The sequence below is a fragment of the Rissa tridactyla genome, chromosome 1 (genome assembly GCF_028500815.1).
Source record: "Rissa tridactyla isolate bRisTri1 chromosome 1, bRisTri1.patW.cur.20221130, whole genome shotgun sequence".
Taxonomy (NCBI): Eukaryota; Metazoa; Chordata; class Aves; order Charadriiformes; family Laridae; genus Rissa; species Rissa tridactyla.
Genome location: NC_071466.1, coordinates 219,002,798 through 219,020,353, shown reverse-complemented (window position 1 = coordinate 219,020,353; position 17,556 = coordinate 219,002,798). Strand labels below are relative to the sequence as shown.

General features: G+C 54.5%; 1 protein-coding gene across 4 annotated transcripts in view; it reads left to right on the top strand.

Moving 5' to 3' along the window:
• The window catches only part of SHANK3 (SH3 and multiple ankyrin repeat domains 3), a 383,847-nt gene that overhangs the window by 279,379 nt on the left and 86,912 nt on the right, over positions 1-17,556 (top strand). For all 4 annotated transcript variants that reach the window (XM_054200170.1, XM_054200186.1, XM_054200177.1 and 1 more), the window contains one exon: positions 12,986-13,068. In XM_054200170.1, the coding sequence (XP_054056145.1) occupies positions 12,986-13,068 (83 nt within the window). The remainder of the gene's footprint in view (positions 1-12,985; positions 13,069-17,556) is intronic.

Sequence of the window (17,556 nt, the reverse complement as noted above, 5' to 3'; positions counted from 1 at the left end):
CAGGATGGCATCCCTTCCCTCTGGCAAATCGGCTGCACCGCTCGGCGTGGTGTCATCTACGAGATTGCTGAGGGTGCTCTCAGTCCCACTGTGTCGCTAATGACGGTACTAAATAGCATTGGTTCCAGCACAGACCCTCGAGGGACACCACTCGTTACTGGAGTTTATGAGGCAAGACGTTCACTTAAAATGCCGGTTAGCTTTCCCGAGCGTGATATTTATGCACGCGTTGGCTGGCTCTCTGTGGGTTCCAGGTGCTAGAGCCTTGCCCAGGGAGGTGTCAGGGTGATGGACCTGCAGCGCCGTCCTTCTCTGCTGGCCCCCTTGTAAACACAGGTGCCACGTGCCGTCCCGGCGCGGGTCCCACTCCGCTCCTCACCGCAGCCTGGCACCAGGAGTGGCACAGCCCTGTCACCCACAGGTCCTCCGGACACTCAGCTGCCCGCTGGTCCTGGTGGCTTGTGCCTCTCCTTTTGGTTCAGAACCTCTTGTAGAGACGCTCCATTTGGGGTCTGTCTAAGCCTCCGAGTCTCTGCGCTCCTGAAGGGGAAACCTCTCTGCAACAGGGAAGCAAACATGGTGTTTAGTTTCTCTGTTCTGGCCTTGCCTTCTCCGGGTGCTGCTTTGACAGCACGATCGTCGGACCCCAGGGATGCTCTGGTGGGTTCCTGCTCCTGTGCGCTTGGGAGCTGATTTAGTGTTAGTTTTGATGTCTTCTGCAAATTGTTCCACAGATTCCTATTTGGCCCGTCATACCGTGTTTCTGCATTTAACCTGCAAGAGATCACGATTCTTCCCATGTTCCTCACTTGAGTATGGTCTCAGCCGTATGAAGGATGTTTTCTTGGGTTTGATCACCTCCGTTTCCCTGCTGTTCAGCCACACCAGCTCCTGTCTGTTCTTTCTCAATCTGTGGCATGTATTTGTACTGCGTCTCCAGCACAGTGCCCTTTTAAATGGTCCCCATCTGTCTCCTTTGCTGAGGATGGAATAAATCCACATTGTAGAATTAGGATTTTCTAGGACTTGTTTTTATTATTTGTAGAAACATGCGTTGTTCTTTCCTGACTGTGTGTTGGGCAAGAGGCAGACAGAAAGAAAGGTTCTTTAATCTCCTTTCGTTCAAGCAAAGGGAGATTTTAGGTGTCATCTGTCGTTTCCCAGTCCCTGTGACAGCTGAAGGCAGTGGTGGGGCTCGCTCCTGTACACCCCTCAGTTCGTGACCATTTTCCCCTTTGAATGTAAGTGGGATGGATTTCGGAGCTAGTGAGACATGCTAGGGTTTGAGATGCTGCTGCGTGATACCTTCCCCGTCTCTGTGCATCTGCGCAGCCAAATGGCTCCGGCGTCAGCTTTGAACAAGGCTTTTCTGTGGAGCAGAATTCCCACGGGTGACAGCGGTAATTTGGCAGCGCTGAGCGCAGACCACACGCTGCCTTTGCCTCCTTTTTCAGTAGGCACCATTTTGCACCATTCACCGAAGAAGTGGTAATGGGAGGCTGTGCGTGATGGACTTGAACTCCATGGATCTGAACTCTCCCTGCAGACCGAGACCACCTTTGCTCACCTTGCGGTCCCTTGTCACCGTCCGTGTCAGGCTTGGCCTGTCTGGTGGAGAGTGGATCCAGGGGGATGGAGCTGCAGAGCGGATCCAGGGGGATGGAGCTGGAGAGCAGATCCAGGGGGTGGAGGTGGAGAGCAGGTCCAGGGGATGACACTGGAGAGCAGGTGCAGGGGATGGAGCTGGAGAGCAGATCCGACGGGATGGAGCTGGAGAGCGGATCCAGGGGGATGGAGCTGGAGAACGGATCCAGGGAGATGGAGCTGGAGAGCAGATCCAGGGGAATGGCACTGGAGAGCAGATCCAGGGGGATGGAGCTGGAGAGCAAATCCAGGGGGATGGACCGGGAGAGCGGATCCAAGGGGTAGGAGCTGGAGAGCAGATCCAAGGGGTAGGAGCTAGAGAGCAGGTCTAGGGGATGGAGCTGGAGAGCCGACCGAGGGGATGGAGCTGGAGAGCAGATCCAGGGGATGGAACTGGAGAGCAGATCCAGGGGAAGGAGCTGGAGAGCAAATCCAGGGAATGGCACTGGAGAGCGGATCCAAGGAGATGGAGCTGGAGAGCAGATCCAGGGGGATGGAGCTGGAGAGCGGATCCAAGGGGTAGGAGCTGGAGATCGGATCCAAGGGGTAGGAGCTGGAGAGCAGATCCAAGGGGCAGCAGCTAGAGAGCAGGTCCAGGGGGATGGAGCTGCAGAGCGGATCCGAGGGGATGGAGCTGGAGGGCGGATCCAGGGGAACGGCACTGGAGAGGAGATCCAGGGGATGGAACTGGAGAGCAGATCCAGGGGAAAGAGCTGGAGAGCAGATCCAGGGGGATGGAGCTGGAGAGCGGATCCAGGGGAATGGCACTGGAGAGCAGATCCAGGGGGATGGAGCTGGAGAGCAGATCCAGGGGAATGGCGCTGGCGAGCAAATCCGGGGGATGGAGCTGGAGAGCAGATCCAAGGGGTAGGAGCTAGAGAGCAGGTCCAGGGGGATGGAGCTGGAGAGCGGATCCAGGGGGATGGAGCTGGAGAGCGGATCCAGGGGAAGGAGCTGGAGAGCAGATCCAGGGGGATGGAGCTGGAGAGCGGATCCAGGGGGATGGAGCTGGAGAGCGGATCCAGGGGAATGGCGCTGGAGAGCAGATTCAGGGGATGGAGCTGGAGAGCAGATCCAGGGGGATGGCACTGGAGAGCGGATCCAGGGGGATGGAGCTGGAGAGCAGATCCAGGGGAAGGAGCTGGAGGGCGGATCCTGGGGGGTGGCGCTGGAGAGCACATCCAGGGGTAGGATCTGGAGAGCAGATCCAGGGGTATGGCACTGGAGAGCAGATCCAGGGGTAGCATCTGGAGAGCACATCCAGGGGTATGGCACTGGAGAGCAGATCCAGGGGTAGGATCTGGAGAGCACATCCAGGGGTATGGCACTGGAGAGCAGATCCAGGGGTAGGATCTGGAGAGCAGATCCAGGGGTATGGCACTGGAGAGCAGATCCAGGGGAAGGATCTGGAGAGCACATCCAGGGGGATGGCACTGGAGAGCAGATCCAGGGGTAGGATCTGGAGAGCAGATCCAGGGGTATGGCACTGGAGAGCAGATCCAGGGGAAGGATCTGGAGAGCAGATCCAGGGGTAGCATCTGGAGAGCACATCCAGGGGTATGGCACTGGAGAGCAGATCCAGGGGTAGGATCTGGAGAGCACATCCAGGGGGATGGCACTGGAGAGCAGATCCAGGGGTATGGCACTGGAGAGCAGATCCAGGGGAAGGATCTGGAGAGCAGATCCAGGGGTAGCATCTGGAGAGCACATCCAGGGGTATGGCACTGGAGAGCAGATCCAGGGGTAGGATCTGGAGAGCACATCCAGGGGGATGGCACTGGAGAGCAGAGCATCACCTACCCGGCTGCAATGCCTCTTCTGGCAAGTGAGGGTAAAAATCCAGCACAAACAGCTCCCTTCTGCTAGTACAAATATAAACCTGATTATTCTGGGGGCTTATCTTCTGTGCCTCTCTGCGATGGCATTGTTTCCTCAACTTCACTGCTTTTCAGCATTCTCAGCAAGGAATTCACAGCTTTCTCGGTATCACTGCTCCTTTGGAGTCCACTCAAAGCTTTGGACTTTTTTAGACTTCTTGTTCCCGTAATGACCTGTCTTATTTTAATGTTTTGGTTAGTGCCCTAGAAGTTACTGGTTTGGGGTGTTTAAATGAAATGAATCCAGTACTGAAAATTTTTCTGCGAAAACTGTCCCTGTTTGAATGGGGAAGATGTTGCTTTCAGGGCCTTTCACTAGTGGTTCCTCACATTCTGCAGCCTCTGGTCTTCAGAATTTCTTGGGTTCTCACAGCCCCCGTTTCATCTGGGACAGCAGCGCCGGCTTTGGGCTTTCACCTGTGTGTGAAATGCGTTTGACCCGTGCTGGGGGGAGCGTGGTCTCAAAGCAGGCATCCTTCCTGCGCGCTCGCTGCACTTCCAAATCGTGTGCGTGCCTGGCTGGAAGATGGTTTCTTCTGGAGTTAGAGTTGCTTTTCACCTGTCGGCTTGCTTTTGATGTAGTTCATAATCAGTGCCTTAATGAGCTGCCTCCTGACTGAATTAAACTGAGAATCTTGCTGATGATAATCAGTGCTTCAGGACCAGGCAGGGGCAGAAATAGGCTCCTTTCTGGCCCCCTCTCCGTTCCCTGCTGTCCTTTGCTTTCGTTACAGAACCACCGCTGTCGCCTGTGTTCCCAGGTTTCCCCATCTACAGTGGAGATTTAGGCGGTTTATTTTTCCATTCGGGATAGGGCTTTTCCCAGTTTCACTTCTGATGTGGTTGCTGAGGTCCCCTGGCTGCCAGACTCTGGGCTGGGCACTCTCCTGAGACAGCCGTAAGATGCTTCAGACCTGCTCCGTTCCTCTTCTCCAGGCTGCTGCTGTCAGTAAACGTTCGAGGCGAGACACTTGATCTTGACCTGCTGTGGTCATTCTTTTTCTCTCCTGTTGAGCCGGGAAGTACAGCTGTGTTACGCGCTGGCCTGCAGCAGAGCAGGTCGGCGTGGCAGCAGCCCCGCAGGGCGCTCGGGGCTGGGCCGGTCTCTCCTTGGTGCGAGGGACGCGTGCCCAGCAAACCGTTCAGTGGTGGTGTGCCCAGCTGGTCCCAAACCTCCGGCACGTGGCTCTTCCCTGGTGGTTTCTGCTAGAAGCTTACCTGTTTGGTGTAGAAATCCCATGGTCGCCTGTGATCTCTCTCCCTAAAGCTTCCTTTGCTCTGTGAAGTGAGGCGGGGGTGGGAAGGAGACCTGCTGCCTCTTGGCATCGCCCGTGCTGTTTGGTGCTGGCTTCCTCCAGGGGATAACTTTGGTCCAGGCCAACTCGCGCTCTCCTGGGCCAGCCCAGCCCTAGCGCCAGGCCGGCCCTAGCCAGAGGGAATTTTGAGAATGCAGGTTGGAAAGAGCTGCCCTGTGTTTTGGCTTTGATTTTTGGGGGGAGAAAGTGTGTCCATAAAGACTCAGGCTGTGCCCCACGCTCTTGGGGCCACGGCACGGTGTGTGCTGTGCTTGTTTACTGTTACTGTAAATCGTCCTTCTGTAGCGGGAGATGTTTTCTGCAGGAGGTAGCTGAGCAGAATTAAACTCCTCGCACTGCCGGGCCGTGGGAGTGGAACACCACGGTACGTGAGTGAGGTTTCTACTGGGAGAGGCCTGAAACGGTCCATCTCTCCACCAACGTCATCTTCAGCTGAACTTCAGTTTTTCTTGAGGGAGATTTATCTGAAAGTTCCCAGTGAGCGGCCTTCCATCCCCACCCCATTCCCGTGCTTCAGCGATATTCTGCTGAGAAGTTATGTGACACCTTTTCAGCATTTTCTCATGGGAATAATCAAGCCAATCAACCAAACCAGGTTTTTACTCTCCTGCTGCGCTTTTTGCCTTCCAGGCGTCCTCCTTGGGACTCGCTCCTCTTGACCCGCATCCTTCTGGAAGTGTGGTGTAGGAACTGGGCAGCTGGAGCGTTACCTAACTTTGCTGATGTGATTCACGTCACTTTGTTGTAGGTGTCTACCGTGTAGGTGTCTGAGCTCATCGCCCTGGCTCGCCCCGGGAGTCGATACAGATGTGTGCAGTCAGTGGAGCCAGGGGTGCCATTCATTTGACAAAATGTGGGCGGTCATTTCAGCATGGGATGAATCACAGCTCCATTGACTTCACTGAATAGCTCTCCATTGAGTCTAAAAGGAGCCCAGAGCGACTTGCTCACTGTAGGTGCTTGTGCTGCGTACGCCCACGGTTAACTAGATGACTCCCAAGGCTCCTGCAGCATGGGGTAGGACAGAAGGATTATTTCAGGTCTCAGACAGCACTCCCGTTTATGTATCTCCAGTCAATCTGTCATCCGTTTCTCACAGAAGTGTGACACCGCTGCTGATGCTTATGAGTCCAGGACGGTATTCGTGGCCTCTCCTGCCCAGCCTGTCCTCCTCCATCTTCTGTTTGCTTCTCATAGTTCCCGATGTAGAACCTTGCACTTTTCCTTTTTTCCCTGGTATTTTTCAGACCATTTCTCCAGTGATGGTACCACATGAATCCAAATCCGCTCTTCCAACGTGCTGTTGCCCTCTCAGATGGGATCTTCTGCAAATTTAAGCTTACTCTCTGTTACATCCTAGTCATTGGTGAAAACATTGGGCTTGTCCCAAGACAGACCCCTGTGAAATCCCACTCGATACATCCTTCCAGTTCAACAGTGAAAAATGTGTCAAACCAGCTATTTACTCACCTTGCAGTAGTTTATGTTCCCCTTCTTTTTTATGAGAACGCCTTGTGAGAGCATTCACAATGCTTAACTGACACCAAGATACACATCACAGAACTACCTTTCCCATGTTCATGAGGCTTATTATGTTCAAAAAGAAATTAGGTTCATTTAGCACAATCAGTTCTTTCAAATCCATGCCACCTGGTATTTATAACCTTCTTTTCTTCTAGATGTTTTATTAAACTGTTGTGTTGTTTGTTAGAGGATTTTCCTGGGAGTTAAAGATGAGTTACTTCATTTTATACCTCCTTTGATCTTTCTACTGCCTGTTTTTAAAGATGAGAGTCATCCCTTTTTCAGATCTTCTGGAGTGTCGTGCATCCCGTGCAAGCTCTGGGAGATAACCCATCGTAGATGTCAGATACTTTCCGCTGGCTGCCTCGGCACTTCAGTGAATGTCCCCAGGCCCAGACTATGGAAAAAACCTCTGATTCTTCTAAGGGCTGTTTTTTCACTTCAGGGCGAGAGCTTATCTTTGCTGTTGTGGTGTTACCAGGAGCTAGCTGTAGCTGTTTAGTACAGCCATAACCGTGCTATTTTTTTAAATTCATTTGATAGATCTATTAGAATCAGACTGGTTTGGGTTGAAGGGACCTTTAAAGGCCACGTTGTCCAACCCCCCCTGCCCTGGGCAGGGACACCTCCCACCAGACCAGGTTGCTCAGAGCCCCATCCAACCTGGCCTGGAATGTTTCCAGGGACAGGGCACCCACCACCTCTCTGGGCAACCTGGGCCAGGGGCTCACCACCCTCAGCATAAAAATTTTCTTCCTTAGATCTAGTCTGCATCTTCCCTCTTTCAGTTGAAAGCCATTTCCCCTTGTCCTATCGCAGCAGGCCCTGCTAAAAAGTCCCTCGTCTTTCCTATAGCCCCTTTAGGGACTGGTCTCTTCTCCAGGCTGAACCCCCCCAGCTCTCTCAGCCTGTCCCCACAGCAGAGGGGCTCCAGCCCTCCCAGCATCTCCGGGGCCTCCTCTGGCCCCGCTCCAACAGCTCCGTGTCTCTCCTGTGCTGAGGCCCCAGCGCTGGAGGCAGCACTGCAGGGGGGTCTCCCCGAGCGGAGCAGAGGGGCAGAATCCCCCCCTCGCCCTGCTGCCCACGCTGCTGGGGATGCAGCCATCTTCCCCTCTGCTCCAGCCCCCCCAAGCCCTTCTCTCAGGGCTGCTCTCCATCCCTCCATCCCCAGCCTGGGCTGGCACCAGGGGCTGCCCCCACCCAGGGGCAGGACCCTGCGCTTGGCCTAGTTGAACCATGAGGTTCTCATGGGCCCACTTCTCGAGCTTGTCCAGGTCCCTCTGGATGCCATCCCATCCCTCTGGCGTGTCACCGCCCCACTCAGCTTGGTGTCATCGGCAAACTTGCTGAGGGTGCCCTCGATCCCACTCTCTATGTCATTGGTGAAGATATCAAACAGTACTGATCCCAATGCAGACCCCTGAGGGACACCACTCATCACCGATCTCCATCTGGACATGGACCCATTGACCACTACCCTCTGGATGCGACCATCCAACCAATTCCTCATCCACCAAGCAGTCCACCCATCAAATCCATCCCTCTCCAATTTAGAGAGAAGGATGTTGTGGGGGACTGTGTGAAAGGCCTTAGAGAGGTCCAGATAGACAACATCCATAGCTCTTCCCTTGTCCACTGATGTAGTCACTCCATCATAGAACGTCACTAGGTTGTTCAGGCAGGACTTGCCCTTGGTGAAGCCATGCTGGCTGTCTCGAATCACCTCCTTGTCCTCCATGTGCCTAAGCATAGCTTTTGGAGGATCTGTTCCATGATCTTCCCAGGCACAGAGGTGATGCTGACAGGTCAGTAGCTGTCAGTGTCCTCCTTTCTGTCCCATTTAAAAATGGTGCAATGTTTCCCGTTTTCCAGTCACCAGGAACTTCACCTGACTGCCATGGCTTTTCCAGTATCGTGGAGAATGGCTTGGCAGTGACATCAGCCAGTTCCCTCAGGACTCTGGGATGCATCTCATCAGGTCCCCTAGACTTCTGTATGTTCAGGTTCCTCAGGTGGTCAGGAACCTGATCTCTACTAGGTTTGTCCCTCTAAAAATTCACAACGTTACTAAAATAACTGGCCCTACTCAAGCATCATGTGCATTAACTGTCTTTAATTTGGTTTCAACAAAAGACCAACCAGCAGAAGGTCTGACACTCAACCCTGCAGAGGAGAGACAGTCCGGTAGACCTTGTGTCATCTTGAGCAGCTCTGAGGAGCCGTGCTCCGATGCCGCTGTATCGTTATTTAGCTCGTCTGTTTGTTCATTCACCAGTTATATGTAGGGCACAGTAATCTGGCAGTGAACTTGAGGTGCTGTTTTCCATTGGGTGTCATAACTTTATTTAAAGATTTGTGTCACAAGAGTGTTAAATCATTATTTTGCTTAATCTTTCTCTGACACCTTAAAATAACTCCCTACTACATCTTATTTTTTGAAAGCTCCTATTTTTATTTAGACAAAAATAAAAAAATGAGTAATTCAGGTTATTTTTTCAGTACGGCACTATTGCAGGTCTTTGATTACGCTGCTTCATCTCCTTCCCCAGGCTGGTTTTTAGTGCTTTTTCCAGCCCTCGGAGCTCCAGCAGTGCCGATCATGTCAGGTGTCTCTCTACTCCCCCACAATTCTCGTTCACAGAGACGTAAGGACTTTTTATTTCATGGTTTAATATACACCTATCTATAGAACTACGCAGTGTGGTTATATCCAAAGGTGAAGATCTCTGGTGGATGTTACTGTAGTCAGTTACAAACCTGAGGACTTTTAGGTGCCTGTAGAATAGATGGCCACAGGCCGAGGGTTTGCAGGTTCTGCAGGGACTAAAACTGGGAGTGCTCTTGCAACATCCCCCTTGCAAGTCTAACTTCATGGACGACGCAGTGGAAGAGAGTGAGCTAAAACAAATAAATGCCCGATATTTCTAAAAATCCCACAGGTAACTTTACACACGTACTTTGGGAGTGGTCAGGGACAAAAAGCGGCGTGTTGAGGAGTTTTCCTGTTGTTTCAGACAAGTTTAGGTTTTTGAATTAAAGTACTTCTTGCCAGTTTATTTGTAGGAGGAGGAATAATTCAGGTAGCAGAAAGAATCAAATATTCTTTGTGCAGAATTACTTTGGGTAAAAGCAGCAGCAGGTTGAACTTATTTAAAGGCTTACATTATCACAGGAAATCTTGGCAGCTGAGGATTGGTGGGGGAGGCTGGGTGAAATTGGACTTATACAGACTACAAGCAGTTTTGTCAAGAGTTTCCTCAGCTTATCATAGAACCATAGAATCACAGGGTTGGAAGGGACCTCTGGAGACCATCTCCTCCCACCCCCGGCCAGAGCAGGGTCACCCAGAGCAGGTGGCACAGGAACGCGTCCAGGGGGTTTGGGATATCTCCAGAGACGGAGACTCCCCCACCTCTCTGGGCAGCTTGTGCCAGGGCTCTGCCACCCTCACAGCAAAGAAGTTCCTCCTTGTGTTGAGATGGAACTTCCCATGGTCAAGTTTGTGCCCGTTACCCCTTGTCCTGTCCCCGGGCACCACTGACAAGAGCCTGGCCCCATCCTCCTGACACCCCCCCTTTCAGTATTTATCAGCATTGATAAGGTCCCCCCTCAGCTGTCTTTTTTCCAGACTGAAGAGACCCGAATCCCTCAGCCTTTCTTCATCAGAGAGGGGGTCCAGTCCCCTCAGCATCTTGGTAGCCCTTTGCTGTCCCCTCTCCATCAGTTCCCCATCCTTCTGGAACCGGGGAGCCCAGAACTGGAGCCAGAGCTCCAGCCGTGGCCTCCCCAGGGCAGAGCAGAGGGGGAGGATGACCTCCCTCCGCCTGCTGGCCACGCTCTTCTTGATGCACCCCAGGATACCATTGGCCTTCTTGGCCGCAAGGGCACATTCACTCACATTTCATCCACACATCATGTAGATGAAACAACCACAGAGGCCCTATGGGAAGAATTAGAGGTCCAGAATTTTCTTTTGTCATGGATTCCACATTTTATCACCGACAAAGCAATTGCAGCAGGACTGATGGGGCACTTCAGCCCACCCCCAGGTAAATAGAAATCACGATTTTGTATACAACCGTTTGTTTCCCTTTCCTTCTCTCTCCTCTTGCATCTACACATGCACAAACGTATTCTTGTGGAGGTGGCAGAATTTGCTCTTGCTGTGGGGTTAAGATCTGGCAGAGGTCATCTACAAGGGATTGACATGTTGTATGGAAAAGGGGGAATATTCCTCTGGATGTGAAGTGTGTTGGGTCTAGTTCTCTTCCTAGATGATAAGTCATAGTTCAAATGGAAGATAAAGGCTTAGTGCAGTATCACAGAAGGGTTTGGGTTGAAGGGACCTTAAAGGCCACCCAGTGCCACCCGCTGCCCTGGGCAGGGACACCTCCCACCAGCCCAGGTTGCTCCAAGCCCCATCCAACCTGGCCTTGAGCCCCTCCAGGGATGGGGCAGCCACGACTACTTTGATACGGGAATCACGGTTTGGGGTTGTCTGGCTCTTGTTACATGGACGGGAGGATTGTGTTATCGTAATGACCTCTTCCGGGCAGGGTATTAAGAACCTGTTTCCAGTAGGACACCCTACACTTGGAAGAGAGGATTTTGTTGTAGAGGGGAGAATTTTATGTATATTGAGGAACCATATGCATAACCGGCTCTGCTTTTGGAAGACAGGCAATGTGTTGAAAATGTGACACAAAGGGATGACTGTATGACAGCAGCCGCCTCCTTTAAAGCAGTTCACGTAGTTTTGTTGAAGTTTATTCACATCTAGGTACCTTGTTGCATGAAATCACTACTTTTATAGCTAACCTATTTTTTCATGGATATTGCCTAAGCGTGTCCAAAATTATAGTGCAAAGCGAACTACCAGGGAAGTCCAAGGAATTCAGGCACTGGTTTCCATGGAGGATGTGTGTCTCTACGTCTTCTGGAGTGCCTTGGTACCTGCAGCTGTTGTGTGTATTGACTTTCATGATCACCTTCCCTTGCTTTGGAAAAGAAAGGAATATTTCTATCCGTCTTGCTAGGAGCTAGGCACTGTTGTAGTGCTAATGGCAGAACCACGGAGTTACCTCCCCCAAAAGGGGACTGTGATGCCTATAAATGCAGCCCTGGCCGGTGAGGCTACAGATGACCGGGATGCAGAGAGGTGTCTCCTGTCCTGGTCCCTGCTCGCGGTCCCTGGCTGCTGGAAGTACGCACAGGGATGTGGGTTTCCATCCCGCTCCTCGCAGCAGCACTGTGAGCCCTTCGCCACCCACCCCTCCCGGACCTGGGGATGTTCGGCGGGGTCCCAGCGGTGACAGGGGGTGACACAGGGTGCAGCCAGTGCCCTGGCAGCACACCCCTTCCCTGCAGCATGGGGCAGGAGGCGGCAGGCGCGGCGCGGGACATGTGTGGCGGCGGGGCGTGTGCCTGCAGCGGCGGCGGCACCGCGCATGTTGGGGCACCTCATACCGCAGTGTGCGAGCCCAGCCTGCTCTGTGCCAGCGCCTGTCCACGGCCGTCCCCTCCCTGCCGCCCGCCCGCGCCTTGGCAGCGCGTTCCTGTGCAGTGCGGTGCCGCGCGGGGCTTTGTCCCCGCCGCCGGGCAGACCCCATCGCTGGCCGCAGGTGCCCAGGTCTGGGGGCCGGCCCGCGCCATCGCTCCCTCTCTGCCTCTCCTGGGCTTGGCTCGGTGTCCAAAGCTCCTTCTCCGCGCCGCCGAGAAGGACCGAGGTCCCTGATTAATTCCACTCTGATGTCAGACATGCGGCTCTGCTGGGAGGGATTTGCAGGGCTGCATTTAAGCTCCCGCTTGCTGAGAGAATCCCTCTCCCATCTCCCCTCCCCGCGCGCCCCCCGCCCCTCCCGGCGTGTGTAGAGGTGGTCTGCTGGAAGGGTCGCCGGCGGCCGGGGTCCGCACGGAGCTGCGCGTCTGTTCCTCTCTCTCCACCGCTGGATTTTCCCCATTCTTCTCGTCTGGCCGTGGCGGAGGGCAGGGAGAGAAGCTTTGTTAAACTAGGACAATGCAATGCATCCCCCCTCTGCTAATGACAGACCGTTACTTAGCAACGCAGGGGGGGATTTTCAGAGAAGATCAGAGCGCCGGGATGAGGATATAAACTCTGCTGTTCTCCCTCCCAGGGAACTTACCAAAGAGGCACCTCTCCTTTTGTCAAGCGTCTAATTTTTGCATACGAGAGGCAACCGGAAAGTCTCAGAGAGCTGCTTCCCTGATGGATGGCTGGCTGCCTCCCCCCGCACCTCCCCTGCTCAGGCGCTCCACTCTTCAGTTCCATGCTAAGGGCATCATTTAAAGGGAAGCCCAAAGTGGGATCAGTAAGCTCCCTGCATGCGTATGCAGGTGACTGAGGAGGGGACCAGTGGGCAGAAGGGTGATCCAGGCAGCCGGGGCTTTCCTCCACCCACACGTTGAGGGAAAGTAGCTTTCGTCTTTTTTGTTCTGACTTTGGGCAAGGGAGGGAGGGAAGCAGATTGTGCCCAACTCCTTGCTGAGATGAAACGGTCGATGAGAAGAGGTCTCCTTGTCACAGGCACAAAGGCCACCTCCGCCTGGCAGCATGGTGCTGAAATCTAACCCTAGCATCATTCTCTTGTGCTCTTTCCTGCCCAGTGACTACATCATTGAGGAGAAGACGGCCGTGCTGCAGAAGAGGGAGCATGAGGGATTCGGGTTTGTGTTGCGAGGGGCCAAAGGTAAGGGCTGCTTCTTTCGCTCGGTCCTGGGGCGGGGAGGGAAAGCTCCTTCTCCTCGCTCTGCCTGCTGCTCAGGATTTCCCCGGCTGCGCCGAGCAGCCCGCGAGCCCCTCTGCGCCGGGGTCTCTTGGGGAGTCTCTTCTCCTTCTCCGACGGCTAGGCAGCGCGAGGGCAGCTTCCCTCCGGTTACGTGCATTGTACGGACAATGCCATTCGCGGCAGATGTGCATCTCTCGCACGCTCTGGGGTGTTTCTCTGGTACCGATGCTGGTACTCGTAGCTTTGCATTTGTAGGAGTTTCCGCTTCTGCCTATTCACTGGGCATATAAAGTGCATGTGCTCTGCCGCAGGTGCAGATGTAAGCCCCGTGGGGCAGGGCCTGTGTCCTCTGTGGCTTTTTTTTTTAAATGTGCTTGAAGTATTTCACTCTCCTTTGGCTGTGCAGAGTTGAGGGGTCCTTCTCCCAGGAGCCCTGGCTGCCTTGGGGTTCAGCCCCGGCAGGAGGGCACACCAGTAGATGTCTGTCCTGCAGCTGCCGCCATACCCTCGACCCTCTGCGGCCAGGCAGCCCCTGCTCGTGCCCGGCGCACGCGTCCCCTGCGCAGCCTGGAGCGCCTGTGCTCGTGCAGCCGGTACCTTGGACCGGCTTGTTACGGGGGCTCCTCTTGCCGGAAACTGATCTTTTTGCTATGAAAAAAAGAGAGTCCCTTGGGGACTGGTAATGAAGGTGCTCGTATTCACATAGGAAACAGGCTTCAGCCCCTGTGCTCGGGAGGCTGGTGCACCTCCGGCTGCGGGTCCTCCCTCCAGCACTTCCAGACTGGGGAGAGGCAAGGGGGTTGCGGAGATGCAGCTGCCGAAAGCCGAGGCACGGCGGTGCATGCTTCCGTCCCTCCCTGGCACGCAGGGTGCAAGATGCAGGAGGGAAAGCTTAAACCGTGTCTGCCAGCTCGTTTGGTGGTGCTGCTCCTTTCCTGGACCTCAGCGTGGCTGAAGATCATTGTGATTTGGGCTTTAATCTTGGGTGTGAATTTTCTGTGGGGATTCCTGAATTGTCTTTGTTCTGTCCGTATCGCGAAAGGGCTGTGTGTGCCGGTGGGTGTGTTTGCGTTCTGTCGGAATATGGTTGCTGTCTCTTCCTCCCCTCTCTCTCCCCTTCCCTGTATATGTGACATACGTGTCTGTCCGTGTGCTGCTCACATCAGTCTGTGTAACGTGAAGTGAAACTTCAGAGCTCAAAATGGCATCCATTTTTTTTGCCAGATCAGGCTTGCAGCTATTGTGTTCGGAAAAATGGGATAAATTTTGTCCCGTTTCCTTTTTTCTTTTCTTTTTTTTTTCCTCTTCTGTGCCCTCCTAACGTTCGTAGGCTCTGTATTTCCCTTTGTCTGCTGAGGCTGAAAGAGGGGACTTGGAGCGGATGAAGCGGTGGGCGTGATGCTGTGGGACTGGGCTCTGCCTGGCGGTGCTGCAGGGGGCACCCAGCGGCGCGGGGCTGCGGAGGGCCGTGGCTTGGAAGCCCTGGCAGGGTGGGCACAGTCGGTCGTGCTGCCACCCGGGGCAGGGGTGCTGCGAGTCTGCCGGAGCCCCTTGGGCAGCTGCAGCCTCTTGACTGAGAGGTGAATGTGGTGGCTCTGAGTCACCCCTTTATTTCCCAGCCACTCAACCTGGCGCTTCGCGCTGCCGTGGGGTTCAAGCTGGAAGGTCTTTGGGACTCTGTCTTGGCCCCGTCGGTGTCATCACCGCTCACGCTTCACTTAGATACTCTGTGCGAAACACGCCAGGCCTCGTGGGGTGAACCGGGGAAGGGGTCGGTCTGCAAACGGGAGGGACCAGAGCTCCAGCAAAGTCCCTGCAGAGGGAGGGAGCTGCTTATTGAGACTCAGCTGGATGATCCTCAAAGGAAACCGCACTTGTGCTGCAGAGGATGCTGAAAGTCTTGCGTGGTTTCCAGCCTTGCTGAGGGTTGATTCCTTCCCAAGCCCAGATTTGCCCATCCATGTCAGCTGCCCCATCAGCTGCACCCGAGCAGAGATCGCGCTCCACCGCCCCGGAGAGCTGGCCCTTCCCAGCCCGTCCTTCCCCACCTCTGTCCAGGACTGGGAGGAGGTGATGTCCCAGTCAAACCAACCGAGCATTTGGATAAAGGTTATTTCATCCTGGTCCCTGCAGGAGATGAGCTGCAGCTTTTGGACATGGGACGTGCCTGCAGCCATTGCCTTAGGGAATCACGTGGAGCAGATGGGAAGGGGGGCAGCAGCCCCTTCGCTCAGCGCTGTGATGAGCAGGTGGATTCACTTCTTCATTTCTTGGCCCAGAGAGACCGTCCCTACCTTGCACATGCACAAATGATAGACCTGCGCTCAAAATGCGGAAAGATGATATTTCTTGGCTCGTGGTATCCTGAACTCAACCAGTCTTCTGTGCCTGGGCTAGAGCAACCTCCCTCTTCCTGGCTAACCCGACTGCGGATCAGGCACTGTCTGTTTAGTAGTATGATTCATAAAATACTCGTATTCGTACATACTTCCCTGGGGCCATCCCTGTGAACAGTGGTGGTTACAGCTGATGCAGTGACTGCACCTCACATGGTCTCGGCAAATCCACACTGCCAGTTCCCTGGGCAGAGGAATGTTGTTCCCAGGCCAGTTAGTGCTCGTTGGCGTCTGGTTACGGTGGGCTCTGAGGAAGTGCTAGAGGGACACGCAGTCCCCGACTCGGGAATCTACTCCCTAAGAAAGGAGTAGATAATTTTATGAATAGGCACTCCTGCTCCCCTCTGCCCGCCACGGCCTCCCCGAGCCCTCCTGCTCTCACCGTGGCCTCCCTGAGCCCCCCTGCTCCCCTCTGCCCGCCGCCGTCCCCCCTGTTGGTCCTTGCATTTGAGACGGACCATTGAGAAGCGCTTGTCAAACCAGCAGGTCCCGGCTCGTCACCGCAGTGCCCATCCGTGGGACTCCCTGTTGGTGGGGGTCAGTCTGTACCCCAGCCCCGTCCCTCCCGGCTGGCCTGCAGCAGGGCCCCACGGCAGCCATTGCTGTCCCCAGCCCCACGGTCGCTCCAGAGCGTCTTGTTGTGTCCAGCATGGCTGGAGATGTGGGCACCGTGTCCCCAGCCTCAGCCCTGCGCCTGGGAGCCCCCGCAGCCATCACCAGCCCCGCTGTGCCCGCGCCTGGCAGCGGGCGAGCTCATGCATGGCACACTGGGTCCCTCCTCCAGCGGCGCCGTTTGCTGGTGACTCGGTCCTGCGGCCAAGGCATCTGCTCCCTTCACAAACTCCCACTTGATTTTTTGCCACGTTTTCTCTGCAGGAAGGTTAAAGTTTGATGTTCAGCATCAGCTGTTTGTGTTTGCATCTCTTTGGTAAAGACCAGCCCGAGCAACTGGTATTGCAGGGACTGAGAGAAATCTCCTTGGGTGAACTGAGTGATGCAACCACCCACGTGCAGAACTTGCCTGGACGCTTGCTTGAGTGACCTGGTCTAGTGGGAGGTGTCCCTGCCCATGGGAGGGGATTGGAACTGGATGATCTTTAAGGTCTCTTCTAACCCAAACGCATGGGCCATAGTATGATATGCAGCAGTCAGTGGATCATTTGAGGGAGTTTTAGGTTTATTTCCTGTCCAGTACTTGGCGTGAGGACCTCAGGCTCAGAAGCCTCTGCAAGCTGAGTTCTGGTGCTGGGTCTCGTTGACCTGACGGGGGTCTCTGAGAGCCGCAGCTCCTGCCCCGCACAGCCCTGGGGACACGAGGCGGGCTGCGGTGAGGGAAGTACGGTCAAAGCTTGAGGATCCTTGAAAACATTCCAGGTCAGGTTGGACGGGGGTCTGAGCAACCTGATCAAGTTGAAGGTGTCGCTGCTCGTGGTGGGGGGTTGGACTATACGGCCTTTAAAGGTCCCTTCCAACCCATACCCTTCTGCGATTCTGTGATCTTGCTGTTGGTCTTGGGCAGAGGGGAGGTTGCCCTAAAGCCCTGCAGCAAGTTTTGGGACACAGTGCTGGTGTCATGAAGTTTCATGGAAATGGCAAAGCTCACTGGTGGTTTTCAGAACTTGGCTCTTGAGCAGAGGAGTGCTGTGGCACTTTGTGATGCTCAGGATGGACAGAAATAGGGACTGGAGGTGTTCGGACAGAGCACGTCAAACACCAGAGCTGTCATCTGTGTCGTTAAGGGTGCTGTCTTTATTATGGAGATCTAATGGGAACCTAGAAACAAGGCCTGGTCTAGCTATGGCAAATCCTACTTATGACACACCTTTTATAGTAGCCTTAGAAATCAAAAAATTCAGGAGCTGATTTCAGGAGCTGCTGCAGGACCCCTTTTCTCCCTGCCCCCAAACACACGTACCCTGTTAGTACCTGTTACCCGTTGGCCACCCGGCTGGAAGCAGGTACCTGCTGCTCCAGCACCCTGGGTGACAGAACCCGGCGTGTGGGGGTGTCTGTGTGGCTTCCCGCCCCAGCCTTGAGCTGAGACACTCCTTCG